This window comes from Drosophila novamexicana, unplaced genomic scaffold (assembly GCF_003285875.2).
Source record: "Drosophila novamexicana strain 15010-1031.04,08,12 unplaced genomic scaffold, DnovRS2.1 tig00001062-arrow-arrow-pilon, whole genome shotgun sequence".
NCBI classification, from domain to species: domain Eukaryota; kingdom Metazoa; phylum Arthropoda; class Insecta; order Diptera; family Drosophilidae; genus Drosophila; species Drosophila novamexicana.
The window spans coordinates 660,396-674,633 of record NW_020824838.1 but is presented as its reverse complement, the minus strand read 5'-3'; the positions used below and the strand labels follow the sequence as shown (position 1 = coordinate 674,633).

At 42.8% G+C, this 14,238-nt stretch overlaps 4 protein-coding genes and 1 pseudogene across 4 annotated transcripts; 4 read left to right on the top strand and 1 right to left on the bottom strand.

Moving 5' to 3' along the window:
• Window positions 1-995: 995 nt before the first annotated feature.
• On the top strand, window positions 996-4,741 carry LOC115766121 (aryl hydrocarbon receptor nuclear translocator homolog). The gene has a single exon (XM_030709941.1). The coding sequence runs from the start codon at window positions 1,429-1,431 to the stop codon at window positions 3,370-3,372; it is 1,944 nt and encodes a 647-aa protein (XP_030565801.1). The 5' UTR covers window positions 996-1,428; the 3' UTR covers window positions 3,373-4,741.
• A 386-nt stretch (window positions 4,742-5,127) lies between these two features.
• Window positions 5,128-6,296, top strand: LOC115766029 (annotated as a pseudogene).
• Window positions 6,297-7,163: 867 nt separating this feature from the next.
• LOC115766125 (abasic site processing protein HMCES) lies at window positions 7,164-8,595 on the bottom strand. The gene is made up of 4 exons (XM_030709947.1): window positions 8,517-8,595; window positions 8,276-8,452; window positions 7,719-8,211; window positions 7,164-7,667 (listed from the first exon to the last, which is right to left on the bottom strand). The coding sequence occupies exons 1-4, from the start codon at window positions 8,534-8,536 to the stop codon at window positions 7,257-7,259; spliced, it is 1,101 nt and encodes a 366-aa protein (XP_030565807.1). The 5' UTR covers window positions 8,537-8,595; the 3' UTR covers window positions 7,164-7,256.
• Window positions 8,596-8,618: 23 nt separating this feature from the next.
• LOC115766130 (splicing factor 3B subunit 5) lies at window positions 8,619-8,998 on the top strand. The gene has a single exon (XM_030709952.1). The coding sequence runs from the start codon at window positions 8,695-8,697 to the stop codon at window positions 8,950-8,952; it is 258 nt and encodes an 85-aa protein (XP_030565812.1). The 5' UTR covers window positions 8,619-8,694; the 3' UTR covers window positions 8,953-8,998.
• A 98-nt stretch (window positions 8,999-9,096) lies between these two features.
• LOC115766122 (E3 ubiquitin-protein ligase Kcmf1) lies at window positions 9,097-14,005 on the top strand. The gene is made up of 7 exons (XM_030709943.1): window positions 9,097-9,214; window positions 10,843-11,119; window positions 11,213-11,637; window positions 12,205-12,465; window positions 12,569-12,835; window positions 12,908-13,149; window positions 13,216-14,005. Exons 2-7 carry the CDS (start codon window positions 11,104-11,106, stop codon window positions 13,826-13,828), a joined length of 1,824 nt encoding a protein of 607 aa, XP_030565803.1. The 5' UTR covers window positions 9,097-9,214; window positions 10,843-11,103; the 3' UTR covers window positions 13,829-14,005.
• Window positions 14,006-14,238: the final 233 nt, after the last annotated feature.

Genomic DNA, 14,238 nt, shown 5'->3' with positions numbered 1-14,238 from the left:
TGTTAAGAAAAATGTTGTTCAGCCAATTAATTTTGCACCAAAATAGACGAAAATATCATATTTAAGTTTAATCCTAAGTACTTAAGTTAATTTCTAGTCAACGAATTATGCTGAAGTTTACTATAAAAGACGATTTCATTCGAAAGAAAATTATAAAAATAAACACTGCACGCTATGCAACTTTAAAGAGACGCATTTTATGAAACCTACAATTAAGTAGTGCACAGTTATAAACAAACAAAAATCAAAAACAAAAACAAAAAAAAAACTACATAGAACAAAAGACTTCGCTTGAAACAAATATTGAAATAAAATGGAAATGAACTAAACCCATTTTAAGGATAATGAAAACATGCAGTTAGAGTATTGCCAATAATTAATTAACTCAAGCAAACAAAATGAAAAACAGACAAACAAACAACCAGAACAAATATATACTTTACCTAAGATTGTATTAAAAAACAACTTATTGATGCAAAAACAAAGGAGTATGCTAAATGTAGCGCAAGCTACTTAACTATTTTGTTATAAGAATTGAAATTGACAATTGAGTCTTAGAGCGGATAAAACATATGTTATTGCCACTACTGATAATTAATTTTAATTTTTTTAAAAACAAGTACTATTTCGAAATCGAAATGAAATGGTACAATGCCTAGTTATGAATAAATGTAAATGAATTTATGAAACTATATATGATATATGTAAGACAATGCAATGCTGTAATACCATTAAATACTTATCAAGAACATTTAAATTCATGAGCAGTTTTAATAAATAATAGACCATTACTTGCTGCTATAGTATTTTTAAATTAACGTCGCGTTTTGAGTGCATCGATATTTGGTGGTATTATCTGCAAGTCGAAAATCATCGATATCACCATTAAACTATCTGGCAACGCCACAGAGCTGCATTTTTGCCTCGATAAGTCTGGAAGATTTTGGTATTTAATGTCTGGCACGGTCACACTGTATACAGTAAACAGTTTCAGATTTTATCGTGTGTGTGCAATTCGTGGAAGAAAATTTGGTAATTTACCATAAAATAGTTAAAAACTCTCATTAACGGCGCTAAAATGTGTTGAACTTCAGACATGTTTTAATAGTGTAAAATTAACAATGTAAAAACTGTTGGCTAAATTTGTTGTGTGTTGTTACAAAAACTGGCCATACATACACTTGCATACACACATGCCCACATACAGTGGCAAACGTAGACAAAATACTAAACCCTCCCTCAACACACGAATCACTTTTCAGAACCGTGCGCTGGGCCGTCGCGGCAAAGCGACCCACATAAAGAAAGCGAACAGCAGAGCAAAGCAAAACTAAGAGAAGTACTCATAAATACACAAACACACACACACACACACACACAAATAAATATACAGCGAGTGAAAGAGTGGGCTAATTAAGTATTCGGATCATGGACGATGCCAACATACAGGACAAGGAGCGCTTCGCTAGCCGCGAGAATCATTGTGAAATCGAACGACGCCGTCGCAACAAAATGACCGCCTACATAACGGAACTCTCGGACATGGTGCCCACCTGCAGCGCCCTGGCACGCAAGCCCGACAAGCTGACCATCCTGCGCATGGCCGTGGCCCACATGAAGGCGCTGCGTGGCACAGGCAATACGAGCAGCGATGGCACCTACAAGCCCTCCTTTCTCACAGACCAGGAACTGAAGCATTTAATCCTGGAGGCAGCCGATGGCTTTCTATTCGTCGTCTCTTGTGATTCGGGCCGTGTGATCTATGTGTCCGACTCGGTGACTCCGGTGCTCAACTATACGCAAAGCGATTGGTATGGCACTAGCTTGTATGAGCACATCCATCCGGATGATAGGGACAAGATACGCGAACAGCTCTCCACGCAGGAGTCACAGAATGCGGGCCGCATCCTCGACCTGAAGTCGGGCACAGTCAAAAAGGAGGGTCATCAGTCGAGCATGCGCCTGAGCATGGGCGCGCGCCGTGGTTTCATTTGTCGCATGCGCGTGGGCAATGTCAATCCGGACGCCATGGTCTCTGGCCATTTGAATCGCCTGAAGCAGCGCAATTCCTTGGGCCCCTCCCGGGATGGCTCCAATTATGCTGTGGTCCATTGCACCGGCTACATAAAGAACTGGCCGCCCACGGACATGTTTCCCAATGTGCACATGGAACGCGATGTGGATGACATGGCCTCCCACTGCTGCCTGGTAGCCATTGGCCGGCTGCAGGTCACCTCAACGGCTGCCAACGACATGACCGGCAGCAATAATCAGAGCGAGTTCATCACACGCCACGCCTTGGATGGCAAATTCACGTTTGTGGATCAGCGTGTACTGCACATTCTGGGCTATACGCCCACCGAGCTGCTGGGCAAGATATGCTATGATTTCTTTCATCCCGAGGACCAGAGCCACATGAAGGAGAGCTTCGATCAGGTGCTCAAGCAGAAGGGACAAATGTTCTCTCTGCTCTATCGCGCCCGCGCCAAGAGCTCCGAGTTCGTATGGCTGCGCACGCAGGCCTATGCCTTCCTCAATCCCTACACGGATGAGGTGGAGTACATTGTGTGCACGAACAGCTCCGGCAAGACGCTGCATGGCGCCACGCCCGAGCAGCAGCAGCAACAACAGCAGCAGCAGCAGCAGGCAGAGCAACAACATGTTTATGTGCAGGCGCCGGGCGTCGATTATACGTTGCAGCCGCCGCGACGTGAGATTACACCCACTGGCGGCGATGGTGGCATCTACCAGATGCACATGCAGGCGCCGCCGCCACGTCCTGCCTCGGCGCAGAATACACCTGTCGCCTATAGCTATGACGCCACGCACTCGCCCTATGGCGCCGCAGCGGGCGGCGGACCCTCTCCGCTGGCCAAGCTGCCCAAGTCGGGCACCTCGCCCACTCCCAATGCCTGGGGCGCGCGAGGTATGCCCGGGCAGCAGCCACAGCCAACTTCCACTGAGGCTTATCCAGCGTATCAGCAGAGCAGCCCGGCGCGCTCGCCCAGCGGCCCCACCTACACGCAGCTCAGCGCTGGCAATGGCCAGCAGCAACAGCAACAACAACAACAACAGCAGCAACAACAACAACGTCAGCAACAGCAGCAACAGGCGGCTGCATATCAGGCGGGGCCCGCGGCAACGCCTTGGGATTGGCAAAATGCGGCCACACACCCGGCACATCCGCATCCACATCCGCATCCGCATGCCCATCATCCGCATGCGCATGCACATCCAGGCGCTGCAGTCGTTCCGGGCGCACAGCAGCCGCAAGGTCAGGAGTTCTCAGATATGCTGCAAATGCTCGATCACACCAACACGACCACATTCGAGGATCTGAATATTAATATGTTTAGTACACAATTCGAGTAAATGCAATTCCCTTCTCTCTCTCTCTCTCTCTCTCTCTCTCTCTCTCTCTCTCTCTCGCACACACACACACACGTCCACTTTTAACTCGGTTAGGGATGAGCGCGTGTCAGCTAGCTAAGCACGACATGAATATTGCAAGCAACAGTTTCTTTGGTGTTCTGTAAATATAGTGCATCTTTAATTAAATTGTACAGCTTACAGATAGTATTTTATCTGTTTATAATTCTATAAATTGCAGACATCTCAAAATCCAATATTAGGCTCTTATAAAAGGCATATTATGAAACTCGAGTTGCTAGAAAAAATCACTTTTGAAAATATGCTGTCATCGCCATTAACATTATTTCTCATAAACTTCCAGACAAAATGTTCTATTAATCTATTGGAAGTACTTATTTCCAAAATTTGCTTATGACACGCGCTCATCTTCACTCTGTGCAAAACTCAGTTTTACTTATTTTTCAAGTGCAATCTACAAAAGATAAAAAGAATCATGCTAAAAAATTGTTGAAATATTTTAGCCACCATACATACATATATGCCATATGGTATATGTATACGTCAAGTCAGATATAATGCAAAATAAATTGTAGACTCGTAAATAGGCACTTAGGCACATAACGGTAGTCACGTACCGTACACGCTCTCGATATCGATATCATTGCTCGCTTCCACACGAAAAGCCGCCAATCCGCACACTCACACAGGCGGAGACAACACATACATATGTATGCTGTGTCGGTGTCTCTGCCAAGCAGTGCAAAGTATTTGAAATAGCTGTAAAGCAATCACTCATGCAAATTGCAAAGTTCATTAACGAACAAAAGAATACAACTTTTATATATGTATACATAATAAAATAATTACATGTGTAATTCCTAGACTAATAAACAACAATTCTACTTGTAAGCACTTGCACACACACACCCACACTCACTCATTTGTAGAAATCATGGGTTGCGCTCTTTCTCTCACCCGCCCACTACAATTTGCTCCCGGCACTGCAACATTGACACCAATTTTTGTTGTTGCTCAGTTTTTGCTTTTATTTGTTTTTGCATGCGGAAAAAACAGTTCAAGTGCAAATACTGAAAACAGTTATTGCTTAATTTTCTTTTTTGTCAAATTTGTGAAAATTGCAAGCTCTACTTTTAACGGGTTTGCCAACACACGCGGCTCAAATAACGTTGACAGCGCATTATATAAATATTATTTACATAAAACATTCATAGTTTTAAACATACAAATTAGCAAATAAAGCGTATGGTATACAAAATAAGAGAATGAAATTTAAATCAATTTTTATATGCTAAGCCTTTGTAATTAAGCAACAAAAAAACAACAACGCTATATACATACTTATATCATAGAATTGGGTAATGAGAACAAATCTTTTGGTTTTTAATTCAAATAAATTTTAAATACTATACAAAGCTTTAAATTTTAAGCTGAGCTTAGAAGTCTTTTTTAAATACCTATATAACTGTTAATTTTACAGTGGCTTCCGATTTAACCTGTACATCAGAGCTCTCCTGTTGCTCTGTTGCTCTCTCTTGACACATATGTACATATGTATGTATTTTGAAAAATAACTGTTGATCCAAAAGCCTCCTCTGCATATTTATTACTCAATGGCGACAAGCTAAAGCTAAAGCTCAGAACAAAAGCTTCCGTTCATAGAAGCGAAGCACTGGCTCGATTAGTTTGAATTTGATGTTTGCAGTACGGGTTGGCTAGCCGGCCAGCATATTCAATATGCTATTTGCGATTTCTTCCGTCGCATTGCTGCTGGCCTATCGCTGGGCCACAGCCAACTATAATTTCTTCAAGGAGCGAGGAATTGACTATGATAAACCGTATCCCTTCGTAGGAAACATGCCTAAACTGTTGTGACGTTATCAACCTTTATCAACCATCGAAATTTCTTTGGCACTGATGAAGACAATCCGCATGGCATGAACAATCTCTTCAGTAGTTCCTTTCTCTTAAGGCGCGATACTCGTTGAAAGGACCTGCGCAGCACGCTGAGTCCTGCCTTTGCGGGCAGCAAAATGCGTCAGATGTTCCAGCTGATGGACATCGAACCCAAAGAGGCAGTAGACTGCCTGAAACCAGATCATGTGCCAGAAAACGGAATTGAGCTGGACACGAAATGCTCGCGATTCACCAACGATGTCAATGCCTCAACGGCATTTGGATTGCAGGTGAACTCTTTCAGAGATCGGGACAACACATTCTACATTATGGGCAAGAGGATGACCAGCTTTAATGCGCTGCAGAACTAACTATTTTTATTTTTTACTACCGTCAAACGATTCTTTAAGGTAATATGGCCATTAACTACTGATTGACTATCCGAACCAGAATACATAACCCATGTACTTGTATACATTTTCCAACTCCTTGCAGCTACTAAAAATACCGCTGTTTGACAGGAAAAGCGTGGATTATTTTGTGCGCCTGGTGCTGGATGCCATGAAGTATCGTCAGGAGCACAACATTGTGCGCTCCGACATGATCAACATGCTGATGGAGGCGCGCGGCATGTTTCACACGGATAGGCCAAAATCGGGCACAGTTCGCGATTGGAGCGATCGTGACATAGTTGCACAATGCTTTGAATTTTTCCTTGCCGGATTTGCGACATCGGCGTCGTTCATGTGCTTCAAGGAGGTGGCACAGCTCGACAGCGATCTAGACGGCGGCCAACTGGCCAACTGGACCAGGTGGAGTCGGAGGTGCTGCGCAAGTGGCCTATGTGAGTCGATGGCAAAAACATTGAGATCAAGAAAGGCGACGCCATTTGGCTGCCCACCGGTGGCTTCCATCTCGATCCCAAGTGCTTCGAAAATGCGACCAAGTTTGATCCAGATCGTTTTAGCGATGAAAACAAGAACAAAATTGAGGCCAGCGCAATTGTATAGGTGAGTGTAATGTTCAGTAATCGGAAAATATGACATTATTGTTACTAAACATATATTGTTTAGGTTCACGATTCGCACTACTCGAGACATAATAATGACGTTTCGCCCCCAAATCTATATGAAGAAGCATTTGAAACGTGTTTCACATTTTTCGCAAAATCTAATCTCCTTCGGTAGAAATGCGATTCAAAGAGTTTTTGGGTGCAGTTTTAAGTGGTGTCAGCTTCAAACTTATTTTCAAGGATCTACATAAGAACTTAATGAATGCATGTTTCAGCGATTTAGGAAATTCCACCCACAACAGTGGTATATTGGCGGAAAACGGTTGCTTGAAAGTTTCTTGTTTACTGTTCGATCAGTTTCAAAATCATTTTCAAAGCTTTTTGAGAACACTTATTTTATACGTGCCACGGGCAAGGCCGGGCTATACCCGCTAGTGTATATATATATGTATACTATTCTAGAAGCTATGCACATGTGAAGTTTGGAGACTCTAGCTCTTGTTATTTACCAAAAAAAAAAAAAAAAAAAATTCGATATCGATTTGATCGATTGCTTGGAAACGTGATAAATGATCGAACATCGGTGCGCGGGCACGGGAGGACCTACATATAGAATTTCAAGTCTCTAGCTCATATAGGTTCTGAGATCCTTGGGTTCAAACATGCGGACGGGCGGACAGACGGACAGATGGACATGGCTAGATATGATCAAGAATAAATATATATTTTTTGGGGTCAAAAAAGCTTCCTTCTACCTGTTACATACATTTAATACATTATACCCGTTTTACCCGTTTTTAATGGATTCAGGGTATAAAAACAACAAAGTTATATACATACTTATAGAATTGGGTAATGGAAACAAATCTTTTGGTTTTTAATGCAAATAAATTCTAAATACTATACAAAGCTTTAAATATTCATTAAGAGAAGAGCTTAGAAGCTTTTTTGTAAATATCTATATAACTGTTAATTTTACAGTGGCCTCCGATTTAACCTGTACATCAGTGCTCTCCTGTTGCTCTGCATTGATTAACTCACAGCGCGGTCGCTTGGCAGAGCTTTGCAGAGCATGAGGTGAGGTTGGGTTTCGTTTTGGGGCTTCCTTAGTTGCCGCTACCTGCAGTTGCTCGTCCTCGCCGGACTTGGATTTGTTTTGCTGCTGTCGTGTCTTGTTTCCAGTTAGCCAGGCCAACATGCCCTTCGGCTTTTCAGGCTTGGCTGCCAATTGAAATGGTTTATTGCATTCTTCACTTTTGTTGCGGGAATTGTTGACCAACTTGGTAACACGATGCCACTGCAGGGCCGTAGCCGGACGCAGTGCAGCCAAAGCTTGAGCGTCGCTCACATGCTTGAAGTCCAGCCAATCCTATAAATTAATATATTAACATTTTTTCCAATAAAATGTCTATTCACACACATTCATTTGTTGTTCCGTTTCAAGTATCGCTGGCATGCGATAGTGCATCCAGGACATAATTTGGCTGGACTCGAAGGTAATGATGCTGTAGCTGTACATCTTGTCGCCGCTCTCATCCTGCCATACATCGAACAGGCCAGCCATTCGGAGCAGTTTCACATTCGCCGGCGACCAGGTGCTTTTGTCATAGATCTTAACCTCCGACTCCTGTGGCACGTAGACCAAATAGGCCTCACGCTCAGATGCCTTGGCTTGCTTTGTGGTTTGCCATTCGTAGAAGCCTTCGCATACGACCACACACCGTTGGCCGCGCTTGAAGGGTCCACGATACAGTTTGGAATCCATCAAATGCTCCAGTCGGCAGTTGTTCGTGGTGAGACCATGTTTGCGATAGTCGCCCTTGTGCCATGCAGGAATCATGCCCCACATCATGGGCATAACAGTGCGCGCACATTGCTGATCCTCAGCCTCACTGAAGTGCGCTGCAGAGACACTAAAGGGGTGTACAAAAGAATCTAAGTCCCAGTTACTATAATTGCAACTTAAGATCAACCTACATAACGGGTGTTATGTCTGTGGGGGCTATGTTATAGGAGGCTTGATAACGCCGTCCTAAATTGAACTCTGCGCGCCATTCGGGCTTTTCATATTCCGGCTTGATGTCCTCTTCGTCTTTGACCTTATTGCTCTTTGGGTATTTGCACGCACACAGCACCTGGTCGGGATCAAGCGTTCTATATAATAAACATATGAATACAATTATTGACGCTAGCATTTAAATCAAAACGAATTACTTACAAACAAGTTCGGCCGCACATTTTGTATGTTTACAGTGAGTTAACAGTGGCCAGCACGGCATTAACAGTCGGTTCATTCATGAGTTCACTTTCACAGAACTAGTTCAGTACTGCACCAAACATCACTAAAAACAAACGCAACATTTAGCCTGCAACGAAAAATTAATATTTTTCACAAAATGGGCGAACGTTATAACATACACAGTCAATTGGAGCATCTGCAGAGCAAATACATTGGCACAGGACATGCGGATACCACGAAATTTGAGTGGTTGACCAATCAACACCGCGACTCATTGGCCAGTTATATGGGACACTACGATATGCTGAATTATTTTGCCATCGCCGAAAACGAATCCAAGGCGCGTGTGCGGTTTAATTTAATGGAACGCATGCTGCAGCCGTGTGGACCGCCGCCGGAAAAACTAGAAGATTGAACAGTTATAAATTAAAACCTAAATAAATGTAAGAACCAAGCGGTGTATATTCAATGCAATAGGGTTGGGAAAACGTGGGCAGTCTATTTAGTATTTTTTTTACTTATCGACGTATGGTCGCACTGCAGCTGCAGTCGGGGGAAAGCTTTCAACTCGATATAACTTATTTTCGTTTCAATTACATATTAATTTGAGTGCTAGTGTTTAATTTAAATAGTAAATAATAATTAATTAGTGAATGTTGCAGCACAATAATTTACATGTACGTGTTTCATCAAATTAGTGTTAAAAATGTGCTAGCGCAACAACCAATGAAAAAAAAAAGGGAACGTGTATAAAAAGAATATATACATACATACATGCATAAGTACTTGCATGCGTCAGTATGTAATGCGAATTTGCCAAACAAAGTGCAATAGAAATAACAAAAAAAGTCTACAGCGACAAAGCAACTTATTTTTATTTGAGTACAATGAAAATTTGCGGCGAACAAAGATTTCAGTTGAAATCATTTTCAATTGCGTAGATTGTATATATTACACATATACATACATATATGCACACGAAAACACACACAAATGCACATGTGTATAAAGATGAATGTACCATATTTACCCGCCGTTGAATTAAGAAAACGCCAAAAGCTCAAAAATAGTGTCATATAAATTTTAAATTTAATTTCCCACAACAAACGAAACAAGTAAACCTATCAGCGCTATCGCTTGCATGTATTTCTGTGTCACCGTGTAAATGGCATAGTTATTTAACAAGCTACAGTGTACTAGAAGAACTAAAAGAATAACAGTTCTTTGACATCTGGATAGGTAGTTTCTCCAAAAAGTGCACATGCTCAAACAATCAAATAAGACCCGCCTCCCTGGCCACAATTGCAATATATCGGAGAAATGTGCACTACAATTCATTTGAATAGCTGAAGTGTGTTTATCAGCTGCCAATCAGCTTGTTGGGTCATGCGCTTTAAGCGCATGGTTTCTATTCATGTGTCGAGCATTGTATGGTGTGACGGGCAATTGCGAAAAGCTTACGCATTTCGATCTAGCGTTGCCACTCATTCGGTTTAGTATGGTAACGCCAATGTGAAAAGCTGATTCGTCAGTACATATTGGAGGAATTACACTTTGTTTAAACGAAAAGGTGTGCTAATTGTTTATAAACAATTTGTTTATACTATCTGCTAATAGCAGGCGCTGTTACTTGGTACATTAAAGTTTAGTCATTGCACAAGTTTTTGGCAAATGTGGCAGCCCTCGAAACACAGCAGGAGGTGGAAGGGGGCGAGCAGCGCAGAGACACACAAAAGCACACGACGACGAAGACGGACGGGTCGAATGAGTTGAAAATTTTCGCGAAACGAAAAAGTTAAAAATAAATGTTTACTGTGCATGGTTTAAAATATAGTATATATATAATACTTAAATATTATTGTGCACGGGTTTATGGTTTTTCTTAGTGCACTACCCTTCAACCTCCGATTTCGCTATTGTATTGAAAAATTTCATTGCTCTCAAGCTTGTGGTAGTGCGTGCTAATGCAAGACGTAAGAGGGGGAAGTGTGTGCAATTTATGCCTTTTGCTTGTTTCTATTCATTTCATTTTCGGGCGACAAACGCGAAAGGTAACACCAAAGAGAAAGAACCGTAATCGTCTTCTGTGAGCTTCGCAAAGAAAGGCGAAAAGAAAATCAGAAAGAAAAAAAAACGTTGCATCTGTGAGGGCGGGCTGCGTTTGTGAATAAATGTGTGTGTGTTTGTGTGTATAGAATCGTATGTATGTTAGCCTTGTTACTTAATTTGCCGTTTTTCCTTTGTTGTCATCTGTTTACATTCGATGACTGACAAGCTCCTTTTTATTGTTCATTTCGCCTTGCAGCTCCTTTGCATTCTACACATATGTACATAGGAATCTCCAACACAAGACATAGTGCGAAAAAGAAAAGAAACGAAAAAGTGCTGAAAGCTCATCCGAAAGTTCATTGAAATAAAATCAAATCGAAATCACTGGCAGAACGGTAGAGTGCGCCCAAAACGAAACGGCGCCCATCGAGTGGACGTGAAGACGTCGCTGCTGCTGCTGCTGCCGCCGCTGCTGCTGCTGGTGGTGACACTACCGCTGCTCTGCTGCTGCTAAATAATGAGTCGTCATGAAGGTAACACTGCCTTTCTCTCTGAATTCAATTCAATTCAACAATTCGTCAATTATATATTATATTGATTTGTGTACACTATTTAATGTGCATTAGGTGTGAGCTGCGATTCATGTCTAAAAAGTAACTTCACTGGACGTCGGTACAAGTGTTTAATCTGTTATGATTATGATCTGTGCGCCGATTGCTATGAGGATGGCGTCACCTCCACTCGCCATCTGGTTGAGCATCCCATGCAGTGCATACTTACCCGTTCCGATATTGAATTGTATTTTGGCGGTGAAATGCTAACAACGGATCAGCCGCAATCGTTTACGTGTCCTTATTGCAAGAAGATGGGCTTCAGCGATGCCACCCTGTTGGAGCATGTCTCCGCCGAGCATACGGAGACCAGTTTGGAGGTCGTCTGTCCCGTTTGTGCCGGATTGCCAGGCGGTGAGCCGAATCTAGTCACAGATGATTTTGCAGGTCATCTAACATTGGAGCATCGGCAAGGACCGCGAGAGTTAATATCCTTTTTGATATCCTTTTTCACAAAACAACATAATTCACCAAATAGCTTTTATTTGGAAAAGAACCGAAAGTGTTTTGTGTTGAAGATTGAACAAACGAATTGCCCCAAAAATAATTTTATTGAATGAAGCGAAGTATTAAGAATAGGAATTAGACTAAAGAAGTTAAAAATGTAGATAAACATAAACGCATTTAGTTAAAAACATTAGTTATCACAGATAAATTATATTAGTCTATAGATAATATCACGCGACCCAAAACCTTGCGTTTCGTCACGTTTTAGTAAATTTGTAAAACAATCGGATAAAAAAGCTAAAATTCCATTCGATTCGAGTAAATAGTTTCCCAAAGGATCTTTAATGTATAATATATGCAGCCATTCATTTGATTTATAATTTATTCGAAAAGTCTTTATATATTTCTGTTCCCCATCAAAATCTTGGCAAAATTACAACTTGGCAATAGGTCGTCAGCATTCAAATGCAAAGAGGGCAATTCCTTAATAGCATATATCAGGTATTATAAGTTAAGACGGATTTAATTTTGTTTTGGTTGCCTTAACCTTTAGACAATACGACGAGCCCTCGGCCATACGCCATGGCGGTGGTGTGCGTCGCATACCTGGACGCACCTTGGGCGGACCGCGTACGCGTCGCTCCAATATGCACTTTAGCTCATCGAGTGGACTGTCGGCATTGTCGCCATCGGGTCGCGAATCTGTCGATCCCATCGCAGAGCTGCTCTCACAGCTATCCGGCGTCAGACGTGGCGTTCCACCAACATCGCAGTTGCAACAATTGCAGATGCAAATGCAAATGGATCGGCAACAGTTGACGGTAAGCAGCGTATTTGTTTTGTTGTTGTTTTTATGATCTTGTGTGTATATCAGGAAAGAAAAAAGCTTGTGAATGTTTGCATTTAACGCTTTCGTTATTTTAGGCATCGCGCCAAATCGATCGGCTGCCAAGACGCACGCATCCCATAGTCTCAACATCGAATTCGAATGCCACCATGGCCGAGGTGATCGGCGGCGGCGGCGGCAGCAGCAGTGCAGTTGGCAGCGGTGGCATGAGTGCCAGTAGTGCGAATGCACCGCCTAATCTGCGCACCTCAGAATGGCCGGTGGGCGCGAGCTTCTCATCGGCCAGCAGCCATCAGCAAACGCAGTCGAGCAGCCTGGCCGCTAATACACTCAACGCCAGAGAAGTAGCCATATGCAATTTATATACAATTCTCAATTGCCAATACTAATATATAAACATATCTGTATCCTTGCAGGCGGTCGGCAACAGTTGCATTAGCAGCGGCAGTGGCACTGGCAATGCGCTGGGCATTAGCGTCGGCATTGGTGGTGCACCAACGGCCAATGGCGGCGGCAACACGAACGCCATGTCTGGGCAATCTGGCGGGCAAGCTGCGGCTGGCGATACATCGCAATCGCAGTACTTGCTGGCCAAATTTATGCAGCCCACACTAACGGATGCCGAGTGGGCGGATGTAGAGCGCAAGCGGGCCGATCGGTAGGAGTTACAACTGTATACACATGTGTCTTAAGTTCAGTTATCAATGTTTATTTCGCTTGGCAGCTCCATGTTTGTGCAGTCGCTGTGGCTATCTTTGCTCTGCACAGAGGAGCTAGACTTGAATGCGTCCAATGAGGATGGCGACTGTTTGGCCAAGAGTGATAATGTAAATAAGGAGCAGGGTGGCGGGGACAGCCAGCAGCAGCAGCAACAACAGCAGCAACAGCAGCAGGAAGAACAGGAAACGCTGCTCAATAACAATGCAGATGAACAGCAGCAGCAGCAACAGCAACGTGCTGTGGTACGACAGGTGAATCAAATGCAACAGACCTCGCCGGAGGATTTTGTATGCGATGAATATCGCTACAAAAACAAAAAAGCCAACACAACAGCAACAACACAAACGAGTGGCACATCTGCAACAGGGGGATGTGTAGGAGCAGGTGGAGGAACAGGCGGCGTAGGTGCTGGCGGTGGCATTGCAGTAGCTGCAGCAGCCAGTGCAACTGGCGTCAGGCCAACAGCAGTTGATCGAGGTGGGATCGAAAGACGCGGTCGGCCACAGCCAGCAGAGACTGCCACGGGCTCACAGCAGCAGCTGCAGCAGCAGCAACAAAAATACAAACAAAATGCAAATGCGGCGGCAAACACAAATCAAATACCCGATACTAGGTAGTGTCTCTTAACATAACATAACAACAACATAACAGCAAAAACAACCACACATTGTAGCTGCTGCAGACTAAGTAACAACAGCAATACGCAAACAACAAATGGAACACCATAGCCAACCACAACAACAACAGCAACAACACATTATCAATCAACAACACAGCAACAACAACAATAACAACATACACAGCCGTAAGAGTAACAACAACAACAACAACAACAAAAGTAGCCGCAGCCGCCGTCGCAGCAGCAGCCGCAATTTCGTCAAACACTATATTATATGTATCGTTTATTAAATATATTAAAATTTATATAATTATAAAAAACAATTGAACAGAGATGTGCAGAAAGAAAAATTATTGTAATCATTGAATTAATTATAATTTAAAAAACAAAATGATATTTATTAGTGTG

Excerpts from the sequence above, each read along its gene's own strand:
- LOC115766121 (XM_030709941.1), top strand. The coding sequence starts at position 1,429 with ATGGACGATGCCAACATACAGGACAAGGAGCGCTTCGCTAGCCGCGAG.
- LOC115766125 (XM_030709947.1), bottom strand. The coding sequence starts at position 8,536 with ATGTGCGGCCGAACTTGTTT. Across the intron at positions 8,453-8,516 it reads ATGTGCGGCCGAACTTGTTT|AACGCTTGATCCCGACCAGG; the intron begins GTAAGTAATTCG and ends TTTATTATATAG. Across the intron at positions 8,212-8,275 it reads ACAGACATAACACCCGTTAT|TGTCTCTGCAGCGCACTTCA; the intron begins GTAGGTTGATCT and ends ACACCCCTTTAG.
- LOC115766130 (XM_030709952.1), top strand. The coding sequence starts at position 8,695 with ATGGGCGAACGTTATAACATACACAGTCAATTGGAGCATCTGCAGAGC.
- LOC115766122 (XM_030709943.1), top strand. Across the intron at positions 12,466-12,568 it reads TGGATCGGCAACAGTTGACG|GCATCGCGCCAAATCGATCG; the intron begins GTAAGCAGCGTA and ends TCGTTATTTTAG. Across the intron at positions 12,836-12,907 it reads ATACACTCAACGCCAGAGAA|GCGGTCGGCAACAGTTGCAT; the intron begins GTAGCCATATGC and ends GTATCCTTGCAG.